Consider the following 25,244-nt stretch of genomic DNA (forward strand, 5'->3'; position numbering starts at 1 on the left):
TATGGTATGAAGGACAAGGCAGAATCGAGGGTCAATCCGAGGCAGCGGACTTAGGCGGGCTTTGCACACTACGACATCGCAGGTGCGATGTCGGTGGGGTCAAATTGAAAGTGACGCACATCCGGCATCGCATGCGATATCGTACTGTGTAAAGCCTAGATGATACGATTAACGAGCGCAAAAATCGTCGTAATCGTATCATCGGTGCAGCGTCGGCGTAATCCATAATTACGCTGACACGACGGTCCGATGTTGTTCCTCGTTCCTGCGGCAGCACACATCGCTGTGTGTGAAGCCGCAGGAGCGAGGAACATCTCCTACCGGCGTCACTGCGGCTTCTGTAGGATATGCGGAAGGAAGGAGGTGGGCGGGATGTTTACATCCTGCTCATCTCCGCCCCTCCGCCGCTATTGGCCGCCTGCCGTGTGATGTCGCTATGACGCCGCACGACCCGCCCCCTCATGAAGGAGGCGGGTCGCCGGCCAGAGCGACGGTCGCAGGGCGGGTGAGTGCATGTGAAGCTGGCGTAGCGATAATTTTCGCTACGCCAGCTATCACACGATATCGCACCTGCGACGGGGGCGGGGACTATCGCGTGCGACATCGCAGCATCGGCTTGCGATGTCGCAACGTGCAAAGCCCGCCTTAGGGTACTGGGGAGACTGAGAGGTGGTCGTTATCAGTTGCTGAGGAAAGAAGCCTAATTTATTAAAATGAATGCATTAGGTCCCTTGGGTCTCAGTAATCAAAATCATTTAAGCTCTTTTCTGTAATTTGCACAAATATAGTTTTAATCACTTTTATTAATATTCAGGCTACCTATTTAAAGGGTTTGTCCAGGCTTTGGATGGAAGACTTCTGAAGCCTGTGGTCCATGAGGTCATGTGGCCACAGTTGTGCAATTTATATAGTTGTGGTTACATGTCAGCTAGACATGGTCGTCCTGTATTAATAGCAGAGCAGTGAGAGAAGATGACCATGTCTAGTGAGTGGAAGTCTGCAAATCTCATACAAGTCGTCATGTGATAGCACAGCCTCACCAGCAACACCGGACTTTTGCTTTTTTGTGATTTTATTTGGCTATTTACAGTGACTACACTCATTGTTGTTTTTGCTTTGGCTATTTTGGTGATTTAACCCCTCACAGTCAAATCGTGATTTTGTGGATACGGCAGGTTCTAGTTTAGGGACTCCTTAGGGAATCCCAGGAAGAGTCATCGGTGAGCGGGGGGCGCCAATTGCGCTTTTAGGGTGCCGACCTCCGCAGTAAGGCAAGTTCATCCCTTAGGGACATTCATAGGGCTCTGTAGTATTTGTATACAACTATACGTTTACTCTTACTCCGTTATATCGACTAGTTTCCTGTCTGTTACCTTTTTTTAATGGAGTTTTTCATTGATATCTTCACTTATTGTGTTTTTAAAGCATATTTAATAACTTTGTAAGTTTTAGGATTTTTTTTTTCTGTTAACCGTTTGCTCTTCCAGTAGTCTAAAGATTCTCTCCACTGTCGCCACCTCTTGGTGCTTCTATCAGGAAGATTTGTCTTGCTGCTACTTCAATTTCTACAATTCTTACATCCTGTTGTTGCTAATCAGAACTTAACCTTTGGCCACAAAGTGTTATGTGCAGCAATACCACCCTGGTTTCTGCTCTGTTATTCCTCCAGTCAGTGCCGTTGTGAAGCTGTTAGGAATAGATAATTAACTCTTACTGGTAATTAGATGTTCTGTAACCTCCATGACGGCACAGGCTTCTTTCCACCATATTGTTTGGCTGGAGCTCTAGTAAAAAAATGGTAAACCTTTCCTCCTGGCAGTGCAATTGTAGAGGTTATGGAAAATTCAATTACAAAGTAATTCTCATTTTTGCTGTAGCCATTTTTTTCATTGTTACTCTATTACTTTTCTGAGCCATTCAGATATCTTATCACTACTACTCCCGTGATCATGAAAATGCAGTTCGATAGAGCAGGAGGAGCTGAGAAGATTAATATATAGTTTTGCGAGTAAAGACTCAGTATAATCCTCTGTTCTTTGCGCAATTTTCAGTCCAGTGGGCAGTCCTACCAGTGACTGACAGCTTGCTTTGTATAAGTAATAGGACCGCCCACTTGACTGAAAGCTTCAGAAAAGGCAAAAGTATAAATGATTAAAAGTCAGGTTACACTGAATCTTTTCTCAGACAACTAAATATCAATCTACTCAGCTTCTCCTGCTCTATAACATGGTGCCTGTAGATTGGACGGAATTTTCATGGTGACAGGTTCCCTTTAATTTGGATTTTTATAAGAAAAATAAAACCCACCACTGTTTGGATAAAACTATTGTGCTTTATTACAGCGTAGGATTCTTGTTGTCTGTAAATGTCCATATATTTCTTTAATTCTTCCAATGCAAAAAAGGAAAAGTAAGTATTTATTCAAAACCTTCAAATAATTCACACAATAATTAATATCAGAAACACTGGTCTTCGACAAGAAGCCAGATTTGTTCCATGCCAATGGAAATTGTTCCCGTCGGCACACAATTTTTGATATTTTTTTGCTGTGGGTAAGTACATATGCATAGCTATATATACACATACACACAAGCATATATCGTTGAAGACAAGTGGAAGTACCCTCCTTAATAGACAGATCGAATTTTACATCATATACATTGTCTTAGTGTAATAGTCCAATCTAGTCCTAGGAAATAGACATAAACACATCAAGGCACTTCCACCAGGGTAACGCTTCTCTTTGAATATATACTAACTACTGTTGTAAAAATACAACTACTATATATATTATATCATTTAAAAAGGTTTCCGTCATTTTTTTTTCTTTCTTGGAAAATATCACTAAAATTGATCACTAGCTGCAAGAGGCACTGCAATGAGCCCACAGCCGGAGACAATGTAACAATGTAGTATTTAGTCCATATTAAAATATGCCTGAGTAGAATTTTCAGGTGAACATCATGGTATCGCGAACCTCCCTGCCAGGTGTAGTACCCATTTTTCCGTTTACTTTAAATAAATAATTATGACAATAAACATAATAAAAAAACAAAAAAAAGCACAAAACATTAACAAAACTAAGACTCGGTGGTGTTTTCCGATAAGGTCTGAAGTAGGGTTTTATAGATTACAGAGTTCATGAAACGTGGGTAAGAGTCTCTGTGCATTAAGGTGTAAATCTGGAGCTGGGCATCGTCAAACGTGTGTTGTGAGGGCTCCAACATGTTCCTGTTGATGACTTCTCGCACTCTGGAGTCCAGGCTGACCTGAAAAAAAAAGAAAAGAGAATGGATTTCTGTAATACCTAGTCACTGCAACCTTTGCACAAAGAAGAAGACCCCTAACTGATCCCCCCTTACTGTGAGTAGAGTACAGGCTGCGCATGCTGAGCTATAATCATTTACGGTAAGCAGCTCCAGTGATTGACAGCTCTGTTTTCTTACCTCGATTGCTGCTAATCATTCCATCTTATATTATCTGAGAATATAATACCTGAAAGGTCAGAATGTTTTCAGAATAATTACTCTCTTTCTCACCAGGCCTTAAGATTCGCCCCTTGGGGATCTCGCATGGAGATCATCGTAAATGTCTTTCCATTGTTTATACCTACAGAACAGTCTCTGGACACGATACATCTTCACAATGTAATAGCGTTAAATTCTACTTCTGTTTTATCTGTTGCTGCTGAAATATTGGAACGCTAATAATAGTCTTTAGCTCGGTCCCAAGACTGTTCCATATGTGATTCTGTCCATATGTCACGACTGATGGTTTGTTTATCCATCGGTATGAGGTGCATCTGTCGCATCATCAGAGATTACACCGAGATGTTTGCAAGTTACACAATATTCCCCACAGTGGAATAGTTAAACTTTTTTACACCCTGGTGAAACATTTATGCGTGTATCCACTGAACACTTGGGTAGAGCCTGCACAGCAGTCCACAGAGGCCTAATGGCTTCAGAGCCCTTGTATCCTCCCTTAGAAGCAATGTCTCCAGAGGGAATACCTCATTACAAACAGAGTCCAATAAGGCACGTTATGATCTTTTTCAGTCAGAACATATATCAACGTAACAAAAAAACAAAATCAGATGTGATATCGGACACTGTGTGCAGGAATTCAGCCCAGACATATATACCTGTCATCTGGAGGTACCATAAAGGCCACAGTGCGGCTCAGAGGTATGCCCTACACTGGACAGTGTTGTGCTAGAAGATATACATGGCATCCAATTAAGGGAATCTGTCACCCCATTTGATGTATCTAAGCAATTAATATGGGAATACAGCTGGAAATAATCATACCTGTCTGCCTCATATCAGTTGTCTTCTTGTGGAAAAATCATTTTTATCGCTCAATGTAAATGAAGTCTTCCAGGATATGGGGTGGATGCTGGAAAAATACATCATCTGATATGAGGCATATAGGTAAGATTATTTTCAGCACTCTATTACCTGTATGTCCATATTAATAAGTTTGATATGTCAAATCGGGGTGACAGATTCCCTTTCATCAGCAACACGAACAACTTGTCAATACCATACCACTTTATTTACTTTCACCGATCAACATTTAATTTGCCACTGGGTTTATTGGGCAGGGTGTATGGCAGTCGTTTAACACTAGAACTACTGAGGTAGTCATTTTGACTACTTTGCACCATGTATTTCTATATAGGTGTGACGAGTCCAGTAGTTCTAGTGTTAAAGCTATACTCATATGAAGGTTTTCTTTTTTTTTTAAGGCATTCAAAGAAGCCAAGTTTTCATGCAGACACGGCTTCAGAAAATCTTCCTGCTTTGAGGAGTGTTTGGAGGTGATTTTACTTTCCAGAAACGTGTTCTGCAGGGGTTTTGAAGAACCCTGGATGAGATTTTTTTCCTGAAGCATCTCTTTGTAGTCTTTTCATTTGGCAATGTCAAGTTTGGCGCGATTCCATAAGAATGTGCCTCAAACAAGTTACATGCACTAGTTTTTCTCCTTTTTCTCTACAAGGCATTTTTCAACATGTATTCAAGGGGGGAGAGGAAAAATCTCAAGCTCTTCATTTGAACACTAAAGTGGATTTTACATAGAAATCAATAGGAAGAATGTATTAAAAGTTTATGAAGAGGAGTCTGAAATGCATCCACTCCAAAACAGAACTCCGCCAAAATCTCTGCCTAAACATAGCCGAGGGATATGTACACAGTTTTTCCAGGATATTTTGAAACAGAAACTGATAGGAAACTCTAAATCCTCCTCAAGAAATCAAAACTTTAAAACTCAGCAAAAACCTTACATAGCTTTTTGCTGTGGATTTTTTTCAGTTTTTCATACAAAACTCAGCATTTTACAGTAGCAGGTAAATAATTGAGATTTCCAAAATCTCATGCACATGGTTGTTTTTTGAGCTGCCAGCATGTCAGTTATATATATATATGTATATATATATATATATATATATATATATATATATATATATATATATATATATATATATGTATCTTATCATAGTTTCACCCGCCAATTAAACAGTAAAATGCTGACAGTCATAGACATGTGCTGTTTTGTTTTCACAGGGTTATTGACTTGCATTGTCATCACTTCCAAGTTTAATCTGTAAAACAAGGCTCAAATTAGGACATTTCTTTGTTTCTTTTTTCTGCTTAGTCAGTGCGCAAAAAAGGACACGTGAACCACGAGTAGTTCTGGATGCATATTGCTTATCGCTGAACGCAGCCGGAAAAGCTGCGTTCTGAGGCGCATTCGGCAGAACGCAACGTGCGCACATTCCTGCAGAATTCATGCGTTCTGGATGCTTTCTCTGCCATAGACAGAGTGGGAAAAGCATCCAGAAGGCACATTTTTGACAGTGCGGTCCCACTCGGCTCTGCAGCATCCCCATAGACTTGCAGCAGAGCCGAGTGGGACCGCACTGTCAAAAAGAGCATGGCTGGCTGTGACACAGTGCCGCACGATCAGAATGAACTCGGATGAACTTCACCCGACTTCATTGTGATTGCGCAGCTACATCGGAAGCTGACAGGAGCAACAGTAGAACACCACCGCTTCTGTCAGCTCCATGCAGCAACTGAAGTGAGTAGCGCGATCAGCTGTGCTGTCACTGTGGTTACTTGCGGCCACCGCTCTCAGGTGGAGGACTGCAGCTGTGGCCGCGAGTTACCTGAGTGAAAGCACAGCTGATTGCCCGGCTCACTGCAGTCACTCAGGGGATTTGCGATCACAGGTGAGTCCTTCAAGTGTGCCCGCAAATCATGCCGCGGCACCCGCACAGTGTGCCGCGGCTTGATTTGCGGTCACACGTGAAGGACTCATGCATTCATTTCCTTCTCCCAGCAAAGCCTGTGAGAATTTCTATTTTGCTGTCTACACTGGGCATCTGTTGTTGGCTGCGTCTTGGCTGCGTTTTTGAAGATGCAGTATGTAAATTATTTTTTGCATTTTTGCAGCGTTTTGCAGCCCTTCCAGTTAATAGATTTGACTTAAAAACGCATTGGGCAAAAAATCGCGGTAAAACGCGTCAAAAACGCAATGCATTTTTACCGCGGTGCATTTTATGTTCAATCTATTTTTATTGAAATATTAACAAGATAACAAAGTAAAATCGCATATAAAGTCATGTAAAGAGTCATGTAAAGAGAGCAGCCAGCCGATGTCACAATCAAGAAGCATATCAATTATCAGTTATTTTCCCAGCACCGTGGTGCATTTTAACCGCATTTTTGATGCACCCAAGATGCGCTCGCAATAAGATGCCACGTGTGAACATAGCCTAAAGATCTTTTCTTTATATGGTAATGAGTGCAGGGACTAGTCGCAAGTGCGTTAGTTACTGCGCTCTTTACGCCCTCTTAGCATGGTAGCACGCCCACAGGGGCAGGCTAATATACTATTCAATGCCCACTGCCCAGAGTCATCAGCGGTGACACGCACATCTGTGTCCGCTGCAGAACACTGGTTATCGGCTCAGTGCGCATGGATCAGAAGTCCCCAGCACTTCCGGTCATTCGCACCACACTAGTTTGAAGCCGGGACGCGTACACCCGGCTTTATAGTGCACATGACTGCAAGTCCAGGGATCATGCGCACTGAGCCGAACATCCAGCGTCAGGCGTGATGGCAGCATAGATGTGCGTGACCATCCTCTGTCTCTACACATTCATTAGCATGCCCACAGGGGTGTGCTTACATGCTAAGGGGGCCGACTAGCCAAGGTATCTAAAGCCCTTGCGACTAGTCGCTGGTCTCATTAGCATATAATTAAGAATCTTTAGAAATACTTTTTCTAAAGATCTCTGTATGTTTGCTACTATAGCCTGGGACTACTAGGCAGGGATTAGAAATATGCAACCAGAACTGCTCGTGGTTCTAGGAGCATATTGCACCTGACAGGTTCCCTTTAACATTAGAACTACTGGACTCGTGACACCTATATAGAAATACATGGTGCAAAGTAGTCAAAATGACTACCTCAGTAGTTCTAATGTTAAAGGCTCAAATACAAGAGATAATCATGAATAAATGCACCTAGTACTGTTAGTTGTGCACATGGCATCTCTTTCAGGTGGATTCCAGTGGATTGAAAAAGCATCACAAAAGCGCCTAATAAAATGAACATAATGCACAACAATATCAAAATGACATTGCTGTGCACATGTTCTGTTTTAAGTATAAAGTGACAGACGCTCCGAAAAATGGGGGCAAAACCGCTTTAGGAAAATTAGTGCTGTTTTTTTCCCTGAAGTGGCTTCGCTTGGGAAAATTTGGCATCTGTGCCGGCATCTAAATGACGCTGTGAGCACATACCCTTTGGTTATGTATACAGAGTTTTTTGAGGAATTTTGAAGCAGCTCCACTCTGAAACCACTTGAGCAATTGCTTAGAAAACACCTGAAAGACTCTTCCTATTCAATGCCATTGTAAAACTACTTTCATGTTCATATTTCAGTTTATTGAAGGGTTTTTTACATTTCAGTGGAAAAAAGAAAGTATATGTCATTTATGCGAATCAGCTCCTGATAGAATCCACTTCAAATTAAGCACAGTTTAATTAAAAGGCTGCGTAAAAAACACTTCAGAAAAAAGAAACTCTTCAAAAACATTTTAAAAACTCTTAAAAGGCTATGAGCAAACAGCTGCCTGAAAAAGCTCTGCAAGTGTGCCCCATAAAATGATCATAAGGCCCCTTTCACACGTCAGTGATTCTGGGACGTTTGTGCTTTTTTTAAAACGTACCAGAATCACTGACATACGCAGACCCATTATAATGAATGGGTCTGCTCACACATCAGTGATTTTTTACTGCACGTGTCTCCGTGCGGCGTACCCGCGTGTGCGTGATTGCCGCACGGAGACATGTCCATTTTTTTCTGGCATCACTGATGTTCCACGGATCACGCAGTGGTGTGGTCCGTGAAACACATGCCAGAAAAAAACGTGCTTTTAAAATAAAAAACATTTTTACTCACCCGGCGTCCAGCGATGTCCTCTGCAGCCCGTGCAGCTTGTTGCTTCTGAGCCGGCTCATTATTGTCGCGCATATTCATTATGCGCGACACAGCCGACCCGGAAGCAGCTGCTGCAGGGGTCAGTGCCGGCCGGATGCTGCACCGCGGGAGTGATCAGCACCATGGAGAGCGGGAGCGGGCACAGGTGAGTTGTTTTCTAAGTGCAATCACGGGGCACGGAGAACAGAGCCCGGATTGCACTTAGACAACCCACGTGTGCCGTGAATCACGGCACACGCAGGGACATGTGCGTGTTTTACACGTCAGTGAAGAACGTCACTGTTTTTCACTGACGTGTGAAACGGGCCTAAGGCGCAGCAATGTCAAAGCCCCATTGCTGTGAACTTTCTACATCTTATGTCACTTGTTCTAATCCCTTCAGGGTTTAAAAAACCTGAAGCCATTAAAAGAAGTGACATGCTCTTATCTTTAAGCTATGTGCACATGGGGTCTTTTTGCAGTTTTTTGGAATAGAAATTGAGCAGAAACTCTAAGTTTTTGAGGAGTTTTAAGATTTGGAGAGTTTTTGTTCACTTTTTGCTCCAAAAACTCAGCAAAAACATCTCTGCGCATAAAGTTTTATAGATTAGTGTTACTCAATACAGTCTGTTCAAAAGGTTTTCCCCCCAATTTTTTTCTTAAAACTCAGACCTGCAAAGGGTAAAAATAAACTGAACATGACTCTCCCACCACGGCTCCGGAGCTGGCGCTCTGCTTCTGCCCCCCGTCTTTATTGATTGATTTATTTACATGACCTCTGCAGACAATAACTGCAGCCCGCCAACAAATCCAGCAGCAAAGGACGATTATCATTCAGTTTCTTATTATTAACCTTGCACAGCCTGTGAAGTAAAAAAATATTCTTGGAAACCCTCTTTCAATACCCCAATAGGTCTTGTATGAAGGATACGCCATAGAGAAAACATGTGAGAATTCCTGACTGTACGCGCGGTATATAAAGGCTGAAGTTGAGAAACACTATTCTACACCAGAATATGGGGAAGATTCATTATTTTATGCCAGAAATCTGGCCTTAACACCTTCATAAGCCTCAATATTTTTGTACCACTTGACAGTTGCGCAAAAATATTGTGAGTTTTGGTGGTTATTATTAAATGTGCAGAACCCTGTTGAATTCGTCATAAGTAATGCCACAAAAGTGTCGCAGCTTACTCTAAAAATGTACACCAATCCCCCGTACATCCCAGGTGACAGCGCGCGTTGGATATCATTGAGTGTGAATGCAGCTTAATGGATCAGGTTAGTGTACCCCAGTGAATGCTTCATTAAGACTTATGTATGATACACCAATCCTAATGAATCGACCCCATTGTGTCTGTGAGGAATGGTGGCAAATATTATGTAGCTAGACAGTCATAATGTAGATTAGGAGTGGTAAATTAATAAAGACAAGTGGAAAACATCAGTACAATTTACCTCTTTTGGAGATAAAATAGAGATATAATCCTCGTATATTAGCCGGGCTTTCTCTTCTATCACATTTTTGTTGGCTTCTTTTTTTAGATCCTCACAAGCCATCCAGAAAAGCATGTTCTCTTCACTGAATTCTGTTCTGAGAAATTCACGGAAAGCATTTCTCCCGGCAGGAGTGTTCATAAGTTTGTCGAAAGACTGACTCCAAGAGAAGACATCTTCAAGCGTAGGGGATGGACTATAGAGAATATAAAGACAAAAGTTATTGCAATACCACACACAGAACACTATGTACAAGATGGTTCTGTTACGGGAAGAAAGTAGACGTGGTGCTATTATGTCATGTCATGCAACTTCTATTTTGGCATCCATAGGGATTGGAGCCCATTGATACATCTATTGCCCAACTTCCTCCACAGACATAGGTTGTCCATGACTATCATATTGATGAGCTTTCCACATAGTTGGTCATCAATGTTAGATTGATTAGGTCTGATGCTCGACTCCTCCACCGATCAGGTATTATCAGCTGTACTGTAGGTCACATAAAATCGTACAGAGCTGAACATTAATTATTTCCACTCCTGGGTACTGCACATTATCTCCTACTCAAGTAAATGTGTGAAAAGGTGCAGTAAATGCGAGCGGCCACTAAATACCATATGGAACTACATTATCCGCCTCCTCCGCCAGAGCAGATAACAGCTGATCGGTGGAGGTGCTGGGTGTTGGCCCCTCACTGATTTAATATTGATGACCTATCCTACAGATTGGTCAACAATATATTAGTCTTGGGAAAACTCCTTCAAGTACATGTGCCTTATGATATCTTATATTCACTGAGCAACTAAAGAAATTCTAAAGAATGAAGTGTGTTCATTTTATCAAGAAACAGAGACACTCTATTCCATGTGTATATAATGCTGAATGTTATGGCAGGTATTGGGGTCTAAATATGCATTAAAAAAACAACAACTTTTTCCCGATTTTACGACACCCACTACAAAAAAAGTACAATATGACTAAATTTGCATACAAGTTGTTTAGTTATTTTACAACTAGGCTAGAGAGAGGGTGGATATCCTATCTGCGGTGCCATTAATTTGTAGAAAACAAGTCTAGCACTTGAATGAGGCTGAACCTGTCAGCCCAAAATGTAATTTCTCCATCACTACAAGTTAGAAAAGAATTTGGTTCAGAATTGGTTCACATTCTTCACAGGTACATGGAAACTTAAAAGAAACGTCAAGTAAGGACTGCTGCCTGCAGAAGTGCTCCTCCTGGGTGGAAGATTCTGGGAGGCGGAGCCACTAACTGGCCGACAGCTCATACAAGCATGCTCATCAGGGACAGTTGTCAAATATATTAGAAATAGACCTGTCTGAGTAAATTATTGATATTTCAATCTGTATATAATAAGGTACAACACCCATAGCTGCTACTTGCCTTTCTTCACAGTTTGGTATGCAAGCACCTCTGATTTCATTAGAAGACCTTCTTGTCCTCTCATCGTCTTGATTCCTGACTGTGAGACTGTGAACAAGGATGATTAATCTTAATCAGAAACGCTTACATAACATGTACAATCTTATGTAATAATTTGGCAGTTTAGAGGCAATAAATAAAAAAAAGTCAAACATTTTGCATGGAGGTATGTGGACTTAGCCATTTTCTTATACGTTGTACTATGAAGTATGATCTGATGATCCTGGCAGGAGAGTGTCAAGCCTTTTTGACAAAAAAAATTACCATTGTGTCTATAATTGCAATCCTAATCACCAAATTAGAGGTGGAAAAGTGCATAGACAAGTTGTGTATTTCCTTCATACTCTAAAGTTACGGAGAAGATGTGCTGAATTCCCGCACCCAGCCAGGGAGTCGGTGATAGTCTTATCTCTAGATGAGGAGCAGTCTAAAACATACCTATGGTGTTTTACTCTTCCATAATCACACGTTTCGGGGATCGGGGGTATTCCTTTTATGCCTAGTGTCCAGGACTGTGCATGTAAAGCTTTTTGGCCACTCTCCTCTACTCACGAGGCACAGTCTTCTCTCCAGGATGGTTATTACTACTTTAATATAGACAATTTCTACATATATTACAGAACGGCTTTATTTTAAAGTGGTGGCACTCATGGAAAGAAAAGTTGCCGTGAAAATCACAAATTTCTTCCAAGGCTCAGCAACTTATTGAGGATACTTTCAAAGTCCTTTGTTTGCTAGTATCATTTCTGTACACTGCTACTTCAAGGGTTCTCACTACATATTAAGAAAGAGGACGCAGCCAACTTCAGTTTGGCTCCATCTTTTCAAGAGCCCCAAAGTAGCTGCATGGTCTTTACTGTATGTGTAACCTACAACCTACCCTCAGTCTAAGAAGCAAAACCAAAGAACGCTCATGAATGGTTCTGAATAAACTGTTTGTGCTCCAGGATTCTCTTGCTTCCAAGTTCAGACACAAATACCCTGTTGGATAGATATGTAATCTTTTTTCCTAATCCCTGAAATATCCTCTGTGATCTGTCTCACAATAGTCCACTTGTGCTTCCCAAACTCCAGTCCTCACGACCCCCAACAGGTCATGTTTTCAGGATTTCCTTAATATAGCACAGGTGATGTCTTGATAATGATTTCATCACCTGTTCAATAGTAAGTAAATCATGAAAACATGACTTGTTGGGGGCCATGAGGATTGGAGTTTGGGAAACCCTGATATAGAGTGATTGCTCTAAAAGGCCCCCCATATACACGAGAAGTCAACCAAACCAGCAGAACTGGATGACCATCTGATGTGTATGGTGCCTCCGACTCCACCGACAGATGTCCGGGGAGAGTAAAATCGGGCAGTTGAAAATTCATTGCCTGATACTATTGTTCTGAGGGGACATAAGATTATGCAATAGGTGTCTGGCACCATTTTTCTCCTCTCTCCCTGTTGAATATAAATGAGAACTAAGCTGAGCTAAGTGCTATCATATATAGAGAAGTCATCTGACAGCTACCTCATGGATATGAACATAAAGATGGCAATTTTATCATTCATGTTGTAAACGTTCTTGTGAATTTACAATGAATTAGGCTGAGGCTACAAACAAAATTGTGCAACCTGTCTGCAGTTCATCGCGTGGCTATTTTAGACCTGGATTCAACTTTGAGAACACTCAAGTTGCAGGAAAATCGCATAGGCATCACAGTTGCATCCAACCGTCTTTTAAGTATGTGGAAGCAAAGTCGATTGCAACCAAAAATCCATCTTTCTGGACAGCCGTGTCATGATCACGGGGTGCAATGCAGCTACACTGAGAATCAGTAAATGCAAAGCTGCAAAGCGACACTGCGATCTTGACGTGTGACAAAAGCTCTGGTTTATAAAAAAGCATGTTGCAATGCATGTGTCTACTGATGAGCGTGGGCTACCATTCTCAAGTGCTTGTAATGACTAGTGAAGACCGAGCACTACCATGCTCGAGTGCTCAGTACTTATACCAACTAGTGATGGGTGGAGCACTACCATGCTCGGGTCTTATACCAACTAGTGATGGGTGAGTACTACCATGCTCGAGTGCTCAGTACTTATACCAACTAGTGATGGGTGGAGCACTACCATGCTCGGGTGTTATACCAACTAGTGATGGGTGAGCGCTACCATGCTCGGGTCTTGGTAAAGACTAGTGATGAGTGCGCACTGCCAAGCTTGGCTTCTCGGTACTCATAATGACTTGTGATGAGCAAGCTCTACCATGCTCGGGTGCTCAGTACTTGGAACAACCAGTAATGGAGCTCTGTACTCCTGACTACTGATAGGTGAGCACTACCATGCCCGGGTGTTCAGTACTTATACCAACTATTGATGGGTGGAGGACTACCATGCTTGGGTCTTGTACCAACTAGTGATGAGTGAGCACTACCATGCTCGGGTCTCGTAACAACTAGTGATGAGTGAACACTACCGTGCTCGGTACTCATAAGGATCAGTTTGATGCTCAGACAGGCTCGACTCATTTACTGAGTATAATGGAAGCCAATGGGGAACTCAAGCACAGAAGAACTTCTGGAATACTCGAGATCCCCTTTGACTTCCATTATACTTGGTAAACAAGCATCAAACTGCTTTTTACAAGTAGCAAGCACAGTAGTGCTCACTCATCACTAGTCATTCCGAGTACTGAGCACCAGAGCATGGTAGTGCTCGCTCATCACTAGTCATTACGAGTACTGAGCACCAGAGCATGGTAGTGCTCGCTCATCACTAGTCGTTATGAGTACAGACGACTCGAGCAGGATAGTGCTCGCTCCTCACTAATGCTATCTATTGTAGATATTCTCTCATTAGAAGCATTGTTTCTATGAGAGACTGTGACGCCATACAGAAGGCCCATTCTGTAGCATGTGGAGTACAATTAACTATGTAAAATGGAACTGCTGGGTGCCCTATGTAGGGCTCCGTGGACACAGCTTACCATGAGATTTACAGCAAGACATTGTGGAGCCCTCCAAAATGTCAGTTTGGGGGTTATATAGCGGATATTATTTATTATGGACTAGGATAACCTATTATGGTCAAATAGTAAATTCAGTAGTTAACGACTTGATTTACATGCATATTATAGACGGCTTCTATTTTTGTATTTTACATTTCTTATTCAGTGATTATTGGAGGATTATTTATATGACTACATTTATAAAAACACTGTAATCAATTATTCATTGTCATGAAAGTATAGTGGACCGTTTCTACATGTGTGCACGGCTTATTTCATATTTGTTGTGTGATTTCAGCTATTTTGGGGATTCCATGTCTGCATACATATGGACATATATATGTATTTATGGTGCACTATGAAATTGGACACATTTTAAAATCAAATAATTCCTCCCAGGTGAGTGATATTTAGGTTGGGGAGCAGTTGTACATACATAACAGTGTAGACCTTATTTCTTAGAAGACATGTTGCCATATTTTGTTTGCCATCTGTCTGATTAGCATGGTTGATAATAAATGTCCCACAGCCATGTACAGGAAAAAGTCATCGAAATATAATGGTGTACATTAATTACAGTCTCCACTTATGAAGGAAAATATATAATCACTTGTACAGAGGACATTACAAAGAACAAGTTGGCATTGGCAGGAAAATTGCCTACGGCAAACTGTCAGCGGTTCTGTGTCCGAAGCTCTTAATCAGTCCGCGGGTCCAGCTCAATTCAATGTAAAATACATACACAATGCATATGAGCTGAATCTAACTACTTATTATTATTATTATTATTTATTTTTAGAGCACCAATAATTCCACAGTGCTGTACATGAGAAGATGTCCATAAGTATAAATTACACTGAACAAAGGAACAGTGACAAACTGGTATGAAGGGAGAGGGCTTATATTCTACAGGATAATGGGGAAGGAGACAGTAGGTTGGGGGTGGTGGTGAGGAGGTTGTGGGGTCCGTGCCGGCTGTAAGCTTTCTTGAAGAGATAGATTTTCAAGTTCCGTCTGAAGGTTCCGAATGTGGAGGACAATCAGATGTGTTGTTGGGGTGCAGAATTCCAGAGTACGGGGGATAGTCAGGAGAAGTCTTGTAGGCGACTGGGTGAGGAACGTCCAAGTTTGGAAGAGAGAAAGAGGTCTTAGGAGGAGCGAAGATTACAAGTTGGAAGATATGGGGAGATTAGTTCAGATATATATGGGGGCAACTGATTATGGATGGCTTTGTAGGTCAATATTGGCAGATTGAAGTGGATACATTAGGAACTCATTACACGTGTTTATTTTCAGTTCTGCTCATTTGGGTTTCTAAAAAGGACATTTAATAGACCAGACATATAGTATATCTAGTCAAAAAGGTATGCAAAATGTATGGCACGGTGTGTATGCAATCATATAAATCACAGTGTCAAACTCTATTATAGAAAAAGGACACTTTTTAGAGTGCAAACAATAACATAAGGAAATACACTATTACTTGTACTAAAAAAGAGATCCCTACTGAATTAGCATTAAGCCATAAGTGTCAAAATGATAGACTTTGCATGGACGATAGAAACAATGGAACACTTAAGGATCACTAAAGTGTTTCTTTTTTCATTGCCCCCTGATAGCAATTAGTAATGTGTTCATATAGTGTATGCATTAAATACCCATCACCATCTTTCTGCCGTGCGCCGGTCCTCTTCAGCATGACATGCCGCAGTTGTGACCAGATGGCTCATACAGAGTCTTCTGTGTGGACCAGAAGTCACTTTCTCAATGTAAGTGTGTGAGGCTCAGAACAAGATTCTCATAGACTTACATTAAGAAAGGAATTAACGGTCCGCTGTCTGCACCAGCAAGCCAGAGCTGCGGTCACACGACGCAGGAGAGGAGCTGGAGTTGCCAGAAGACAGCAATGGGTAAGTATTATAATGCACCCACTGTATACACATTACTGATGGCTTACAGAGGGGACATAATAATAAAAATAATAATAAAAAGGTAGAATGGTCATATAATCCATTAACAACCTGTGAGGTTATTTTCAGAAATACAAAGACCATATACAGTGGGTACGGAAAGTATTCAGACCCCTTTAAATTTTTCACTCTTTGTTTCATTGCAGTTATTTGTTAAATTCAAAAAAGTTCTTTTTTTTTCTCACTAATGTATACTCTGCACACCATCTTGACAGAAAAAAACAGAAATGTAGACATTTTTGCAAATTTTTTAAACAAGAAAAACTGAAATATCACATGGTCATAAGTATTCAGACCCTCTGCTCAGTATTGAGTAGAAGTACCCTTTTGAGCTAGTACAGCCATGGGAATGATGCAACAAGTTTTTCACACCTGGATCCTCTGCCATTCTTATTACAGATCCTCTCCAGTTCCGTCAGGTTGGATGGTGAATGTTGGTGGACAGCCATTTTCAGGTCTCTACAAGAGATGCTCAATTGGGTTTAGGTCAGGGCTCTGGCTGGGCCAGTCAGGAATGGTCACAGAGTTGTTCTGAAGCCCCTCCTTTGTTATTTTAGCTGGGTGTTTAGTGTCATTGTCTTGTTGGAAGGTGAATCTTTGGCCAAGTTTGATGTCCAAAGCACTCTGGAAGAGGTTTTCTTCCAGGATCTCTCTGTAGTTGGCCGCATTCATCTTTCCTTCAATTGCAACCAGTCGTCCTGTCCCTGCCGCTGAAAAACACCCCCATAGCATGATGCTGCCATGATGATGTTTCACTGTTAGGATTGTATTGGGCAGGTGATAAGCAGTTCCAGTTTTCTCCACACATACTGCTTAGAATTATTACCAAATCTTTGTCTCATCAGACCAGAGAATCTTATTTCTCATAGTCTGGGAGTCCTTCATGGTTTTTTTTGCAAACTCTATGAGCGCTTTCATATGTCTTGCACTGAGAGGCTTCCGTTGGGCCACTCTGCCATAAAGACCCGAGGGCTGCAGTGATAGTTTACTTTGTGCAACTTTCACCCATCTCCCTACTGTATCTCTGGAGCTCAGCCACAGTGATCTTGGGGTTCTTCTTTACCTCTCTCACCAAGGCTCTTCTCCCATGATTGCTCAGTTTGGCTGGACCGCCAGGTCTAGGAAGAGTTCTGCTGGCCCCAAACTTCTTCCATGTAAGGATTATGGAGCACACTGTGCTCTTAGGAACCTTGAGTACTGCAGAAATTTTTTTTGTAACCTTGGCCAGATCTGTGCCTTGCCACAATTCTGTTTCTGAGCTCTTTGGGCAGTTTATTTGACCTCGTGATTTTCATTTGGTCTGACATGCACTGTGAGCTGTGAGGTCTTATATAGAGGTGTGCACTTTTCCAATTCCAAGTCCTGTCAATTGAATTAAACACAGCTGGACTCCAATGAAGAAATAGAACCATCTCAAGGAGGATCACAAGGAAATGGACAGCATGTGACTTAAATATGAGTGTCTGAGCAAAGGGTCTGAATACTTATGACCATATGATATTTTATTTTTCTTGTTTAAAAATTTTGCAAAAATTTCTACATTTCTGTTTTTTTCTGTCCAGATGAGGTGCAGAGTGTACATTAATGAGAAAATTATGAACTTTGTTGAATTTACCAAATGGCTGCAATGAAACAAAGATTGAAAAATTTAAAGGGGTCTGAATACTTTCCGTGCCCAAAGTACATACAAAAAAGATAACTAGCAAAATAGAAAAAAAACTCTACAAATTTATTTAGACAAAAAATGAAAAACCTTTAAAAGGCATCCACATTAAACCTCAATCAAATTTTATTGTTGATTAAAATTTGATATGTATGTATTGGGAGATGAGCTCTGACACTGGATTTAGTGAGTATTCCTAACAATGTTACTGCCTCCTTACTAACATAATTATAATGTGATTTGTGCGATAGTAAGTGTGTGTTTCTAATGTGATTATCCCATTTACTATACTATACTTCAGTCCAAAGAAAAAACAGAGTGGTATTAGTAGATTCGCGCTCACCAGTAAGAAGGTCCAGACTCCAGTAAAGGAATAATATCTTTATTGTTCCAGTCACCACACTACGCGTTTCGGGGATATGTGCTTACCTCTTCATCAGGTGTTTAAATGACCATAAAAAAGAACTACTACACACGTGTATAAAATCAAAAGACCCGCCCATAAAGAGGGCGATACATGCACATAGTATAATATGCTCCATAGAATTAAAAATTCACACATTAAACATCATATAAGATTAATATACATATCATCAGTTGATTAATTTACTCTAAATACAAGAATTATAAAATTAAAAAAAAAAGGATATCAATACAAATTCTGTAACATTTTTTTTTTCTTTTTAATGGGATCAAATCCACCCCCTTATATTATATAGCACCAGATTACATCAGTATTAGACCACACTACCAGCTCCTGATTTATAGAATATCAGAGTTGTAAAAATATTCAAATACTAGACCCATTTATATTGCATATAAAATATAGGAATTCAAAAGAAAAAAGGGGGGGGGGCGTGAACTGGGTATGGGGTATATATAGGTTATATATTAATTATACTGTAATGGGGCATGCTTAAAATAACATTCACTATCATCACACCATAGTACTTGTTTGATCCGGCACATCTATAAATAAAAGAATTCACAAAGAATGAGTTTAGTTTTATTTATAGATGTGCCGGATCAAACAAGTACTATGTTGTGATGATAGTGAATGTTATTTTAAACATGCCCCATTACTTTATAATTAATATAAAACATATATATACCCTATACCCTGTTCCCGCCCCCCTTTTATATTTTATATGCAATATAAATGGGTGTAGTATTTGAACATTTTTACAGCTCTGATATTCTATAAATCAGGAAGTGGTAATGTGGTCTAATACTAATGTAATCTGGTGCTATATAACATAAGGTGGTGGATTCAATCCAATTGAAAAGAAAAACATTTTTATTGATATCCTTATTTATTTGAATTTTATAATTCTTGTATTTAGAGTAAATTAATCAAATGATGATATGTATATTAATGTTATATGAGGTTTAATTTCTGCATTTTTTATTCTATGGAGCATATTATACTATGTGCATGTACCGCCCTCTTTATGGGCGGGTCTTTTGATTTTATATATGTGTGTGGTAGTTCTTTTTTATGGTCATTTAAATACCTGATGAAGGGGTAAGTGAATATCCCTGAATTGTGTAGTATGGTGACTGGAAGAATAAAGATATTATTCCTTTACTGGAGTCTGGACCTTCTTACTGGCGAGCACGGATCTACTAATACCACTCTGTTTTTTCTTTGGACTGGATCCTTGTCAGTGGCCGCAGCTGCTAGTCTTAAGCTGGTGTAACACATAACGACAACGATGTCGCTGCAACGTCACCATATTCTGTGACGTAGCAGCGACCATAGATGATCGTTAGTAAGCTGTCAAACATGTTATAAAAAGCAGCGACGGAGCAGCGATCATAGCGACGTCGACGGTCGTTGTGTGGTTTCAGACGTAGCGTAGCGTCGCTGCTGCGGTGTCAAACACAAGGATTATCAGCTCATCAGCATGGCGCAGCGGGATAGCAGCGATCAAAAAATGACCTGGAGCATTCAGGAGCGAGCAACGATTTCGCAGCAGGGGTCTGATCGTTGTTATGTGTCACACACAGCGACGTCGCTGTTGAGGTCGCTGCAACGTCACAGAATATGGTGACGTTGCAGCGACGTCGTTGTCGTTGTCGTTATGTGTGACACCAGCTTTATGCTTGTCTGTTGGTTGTTTCACACAACCACAGAGGTGAGTATCTGACGATTGTTTACCCACTGTGTGATTTATGATAAGGCCCTATGTGCGCTTTTTCCTTTTGTTTCAAGTGTCTGATGTGTGCCCTGTACTTTTCTGATATGTGCCCTGTGCTTTTCTTACGTGTGCCCCTGCTTGTGTAGACGTATGCACCGTGTCTGTGTAATGTGTGCACTGAGCTTGTGTAACATGTGAGGTGTGCCCTGTGCTTGTGTGATGTGTTCTCTGAGATGTGTGTTGTGTTTCTGTGACATATGCCCTTCTTTATGCTATGCTTGTGTGTTGTGTCTGATCTTTTTGTGTGACATGTGTTGTGCTATGTGTGTGCATACTATTTGTGTGATATGTGCTCTGTGCTAATGTGATACACATGCTGTATTTGTGCGACTTGAGCGCTGGGCTTCTGATAAGTGTTCATAATAGTTTGTGTGACATGTGAATGTAGAGCGCTGCCACACCCCAGGCCCTTGGGATACTCGGTTCCGGGTGGTGGATACCGAGGATCACCGTCACAGGTGGCCGTTCCCGGTTCCGCTACCTGGGGAGCGCTCGGTAACAGGGTTATTTTGTATGTCACTTGTGACGCCACTTGCGGGTTGCGGTAATAAGATGTCCCGCCGCTGCTGTGGTTTTAGGGACAGATAGTATAACATCAAGTGTGTTTGCATCCTCCGCCAGTAGGGGCTTAAGTCCCATGTACGTGTGCTGCACCTTGTGGTGCGCCAGTAATAAACATGACACAGTTCTTGCAGATTAACTGGTAATTTACTCACTTGATGTTGCAAGTGCAGTTTGGCACGGCTGGTCAACCGACTCTCCTTTGTCCCGGTGCTGATGTGAGTCCCAGTTGAGCCCTCCATGCACATGCAGAGCTGGTGGTCCCCTTGCCTGAAGCTGTTGGTGACCTGCGGCGCTCCGCTCCTTTTCTTTTTTTTTCAGGCCCAGTATGACAGGCCTTGCGGTCCCTTGTGGGGTAGGCTACTTCTCTGTGCCCTCTCCCGGGTCCTATATATGAGGCTGTGTCCCTGAGCCTATGGGTGGTGTGGTACCCTGGAAGTCACCACACACGGCTGGATCAGCAGACCGCTTGGAGCTGTTGTCTACTCTGGGGTCCAGTACCCCGTCGTGCGTAGTACCTGGGATCTGTCTATCCTCAGGCTATTACCTCCTAGTCGCCTTTTGGGGGTCTCCCCACAATCCTCACACCCCTCTCACTCTCTGGCTCCTTTCAACTGTCACTCCTTCAACTGTTGTTTTTCCTCTCTGCCAACTCTGCCTAGCAACACCTGTTGCTTCCCACAAGCCACACCCCTTTCCCAGGCTGACAGCTAATGGATTGGTTCTCACATCTGACCACTGTTAACCCTCTACATGCTGCGCCCAGGTCTCAGGGAATGTGCCCCTACCTGTGTGTGAGGTGTGGGTTGTCAGCAGAGGGTGTTCCAGAAAGCCTTAGGATCCTGCAGACCACTGAGGTAGCATGAACTGTGCTTGTCAGACTTTTATGTTGTGATTGTGCGACATGTTCCCTCTGCTTGTGTGATGTGCTCTCTGCTTGTGTGGTATCTTACAAAGTGGCCATGTCCATGGGATACCAGAGATATAGATATTTCACACAAATGTAATTTTCTATGTATATTGTGTACTGTAGGATATTGTGAAAATCTGCTGACAGGCAGCACTCAGAGGGTTAAGTTTCCCCTGTGCAGTCATCCAATTGTCATGCAAGGGGGAGGAGCTAACTCCGACTACACGTGGAAGGATAGGGTCGGTTGGGAGACGGCAGTTGAGAGGAAAAAAGGGAGTTGACGTCCTCCATTTTGTGAGGGTTTTCTAACAGATCCGGAGAAGAAAAGCTTCCCCACAGAGGTCTGCCTGACTGGTGTGGTTGAATCTACAACAGTATGTGCGGAAAACACTGACCAGCTGTCATCTGTAAATAGTTATCCATATTGTTATCACCAGTAAAGAGACTGTTCATCACCAAAGCGGAGTTGTTTTATGATTAACGATTAACAACAAGAATAACAACTATTACCACCATCAGACTAAACCGTGTCCCACACCAAAACCTTTTCACTTGTAACACGAGGTTACCACACTTGTGTAACATATAACCTTGTGATTGTGTGTGCTCTGCTTGTGTGACATGTGCATACTGCTTGTGTGGTGTGTGCGCTCGCTATGCTTGTGTGGTGTGTGCGCTCGCTATGCTTGTGTGGTGTGTGCGCTCGCTATGCTTGTGTGGTGTGTGCGCTCGCTATGCTTGTGTGGTGTGTGCGCTCGCTATGCTTGTGTGGTGTGTGCGCTCGCTATGCTTGTGTGGTGTGTGCGCTCGCTATGCTTGTGTGGTGTGTGCGCTCGCTATGCTTGTGTGGTGTGTGCGCTCGCTATGCTTGTGTGGTGTGTGCACGCTCGCTATGCTTGTGTGGTGTGTGCTCTCGCTATGCTTGTGTGGTGTGTGCGCTCGCTATGCTTGTGTGGTGTGTGCGCTCGCTATGCTTGTGTGGTGTGTGCACGCTCGCTATGCTTGTGTGGTGTGTGCTCTCGCTATGCTTGTGTGGTGTGTGCGCTCGCTATGCTTGTGTGGTGTGTGCGCTCGCTATGCTTGTGTGGTGTGTGCGCTCGCTATGCTTGTGTGGTGTGTGCGCTCGCTATGCTTGTGTGGTGTGTGCGCTCACTATGCTTGTGTGGTGTGTGCGCTCGCTATGCTTGTGTGGTGTGTGCGCTCGCTATGCTTGTGTGGTGTGTGCGCTCGCTATGCTTGTGTGGTGTGTGCACGCTCGCTATGCTTGTGTGGTGTGTGCTCTCGCTATGCTTGTGTGGTGTGTGCGCTCGCTATGCTTGTGTGGTGTGTGCGCTCGCTATGCTTGTGTGGTGTGTGCACGCTCGCTATGCTTGTGTGGTGTGTGCTCTCGCTATGCTTGTGTGGTGTGTGCGCTCGCTATGCTTGTGTGGTGTGTGCGCTCGCTATGCTTGTGTGGTGTGTGCACGCTCGCTATGCTTGTGTGGTGTGTGCGCTCGCTATGCTTGTGTGGTGTGTGCGCTCGCTATGCTTGTGTGGTGTGTGCGCTCGCTATGCTTGTGTGGTGTGTGCTCTCGCTATGCTTGTGTGGTGTGTGCTCTCGCTATGCTTGTGTGGTGTGTGCGCCCGCTATGCTTGTGTGGTGTGTGCGCTCGCTATGCTTGTGTGGTGTGTGCGCTCGCTATTCTTGTGTGGTGTGTGCTCTCGCTATGCTTGTGTGGTGTGTGCTCTCGCTATGCTTGTGTGGTGTGTGCGCTCGCTATGCTTGTGTGGTGTGTGCTCGCGCTATGCTTGTGTGGTGTGTGCGCCCGCTATGCTTGTGTGTTGTGTGCTCGCGCTATGCTTGTGTGGTGTGTGCGCTCGCTATGCTTGTGTGGTGTGGGCACTCGCTATGCTTGTGTGGTGTGTGCGCTCGCTATGCTTGTTTGGTGTGTGCGCTCGCTATGCTTGTGTGGTGTGTGCGCTCGCTATGCTTGTGTGGTGTGTGCGCTCGCTATGCTTGTGTGGTGTGGGCGCTCGCTATGCTTGTGTGGTGTGGGCGCTCGATATGCTTGTGTGGTGTGTGCTCTCGCTATGCTTGTGTAGTGTGGGCGCTCGCTATGCTTGTGTGGTGTGTGCTCTCGCTATGCTTGTGTGGTGTGGGCGCTCGCTATGCTTGTGTGGTGTGTGCGCTCGCTATGCTTGTGTGGTGTGTGTACGCTCGCTATGCTTGTTGTTTGAAATGTTCCCTCTGGTTATTTTATGTGTGCACTGTGCCTGTGTGAAGTATGTTTTGTGCTTATGTGACTTAGGGGTACTTTGCACACTACGACATCGCAGCTGCGATGTCGGTGGGGTCAAATCGAAAGTGACGCACATCCGGCGTCGCTGTCGATATCGGAGTATGTGAATCCTTTTTACTATGATTAACGAGCGCAAAAGCGTCGAAATCATATGATCGGTGAAGCGTCGGTCATTTCCATAATTTCGGAAGGACCGATGTTACGATGTTGTTCCTCGTTCCTGCGGCAGCACACATCGCTGTGTGAGAAGCCGCAGGAGCGAGGAACATCTCCTACCTGCGTTACCGCGGCTCACGCCGGCTATGCGGAAGGACGGAGGTGGGCAGGATGTTTACGTCCCACTCATCTCCGCCCCTCCGCTTCTATTGGCCGCCTGCCGTGTGATGTCGCTGTGACGCCGCACGACCCGCCCCCTTAGGAAGGAGGCGGTTCGCCGGCCAGAGCGACGTCACAGGGCAGGTATGTGCATGTGAAGCTGCCGTAGCGATAATGTTCGCTACGGCAGCTATCACAAGATATCGCAGCTGCGACGGGGGCGGGGACTATTGCGCTCGGCATCGCTACAATCGGCTTGCGATGTCGTAGTGTGCAAAGTACCCCATAGTCCCTCTGCTTGCGTAACCTACACTGGGATTAGATGCCGTGTGCAGTACCTGTGTGACGTGCTTTGTGTTTTTATGACAAGTGCAAAATGCTTGTGTAACCTATGTAGTAGGTGTAAGAATAATAATATTAGCAAATACCTCCAATTTGTAATGTAGTATAGTTCTCCTGATATAGCCAGGTTTCTTACCTAATGTGCAGGGCATTGCAGCTTAGTTATCCATGGTTAAGACAACTCATATAGTTACAGCTAGTTAGTTAGTTGCTCGTGGTCGTAACCATGGATACCCGAGTTGCAGGAGAACTATACTACATATTTCTTAATGGAGGTATTTGCTAATATTATTACACCTACTATATATTGAGATAGGATCTTGAAGATGGGAATACCACTTTAAAGAATACTTTGTGGGGGCCATTGTACCATTTTGGGGGCTATTTGTGGAACCATCATGCTATTTGGAGTCGTATGTGGGGGTCAATATGCTATTTCGAGTGTTTTGTGGGGCATTATACTATATGGAGTCCTATGTGGCGGTCATTATTCTACTTGGGGGGCCATCATACTATTTGGAGGGCTATTTATGGGCCATCATACTATTTGAAATGCTAGTTATGGGCCATCA

General features: G+C 42.9%; 1 protein-coding gene across 1 annotated transcript in view; it reads right to left on the reverse strand.

Moving 5' to 3' along the window:
- Positions 1–2,312: 2,312 nt before the first annotated feature.
- The window catches only part of RGS20 (regulator of G protein signaling 20), an 89,746-nt gene continuing 66,814 nt past the window's right edge, over positions 2,313–25,244 (reverse strand). Inside the window, exons 3-5 of the mRNA XM_075316346.1 lie at positions 11,397–11,483; positions 9,954–10,188; positions 2,313–3,269 (exon numbers count right to left, since the gene is read on the reverse strand). Coding sequence (XP_075172461.1) covers positions 3,081–3,269; positions 9,954–10,188; positions 11,397–11,483 — 511 coding nt within the window. The 3' untranslated portion in view covers positions 2,313–3,080. The remainder of the gene's footprint in view (positions 3,270–9,953; positions 10,189–11,396; positions 11,484–25,244) is intronic.

The sequence above is a fragment of the Anomaloglossus baeobatrachus genome, chromosome 6 (assembly GCF_048569485.1).
Source record: "Anomaloglossus baeobatrachus isolate aAnoBae1 chromosome 6, aAnoBae1.hap1, whole genome shotgun sequence".
Lineage (NCBI taxonomy): Eukaryota > Metazoa > Chordata > Amphibia > Anura > Aromobatidae > Anomaloglossus > Anomaloglossus baeobatrachus.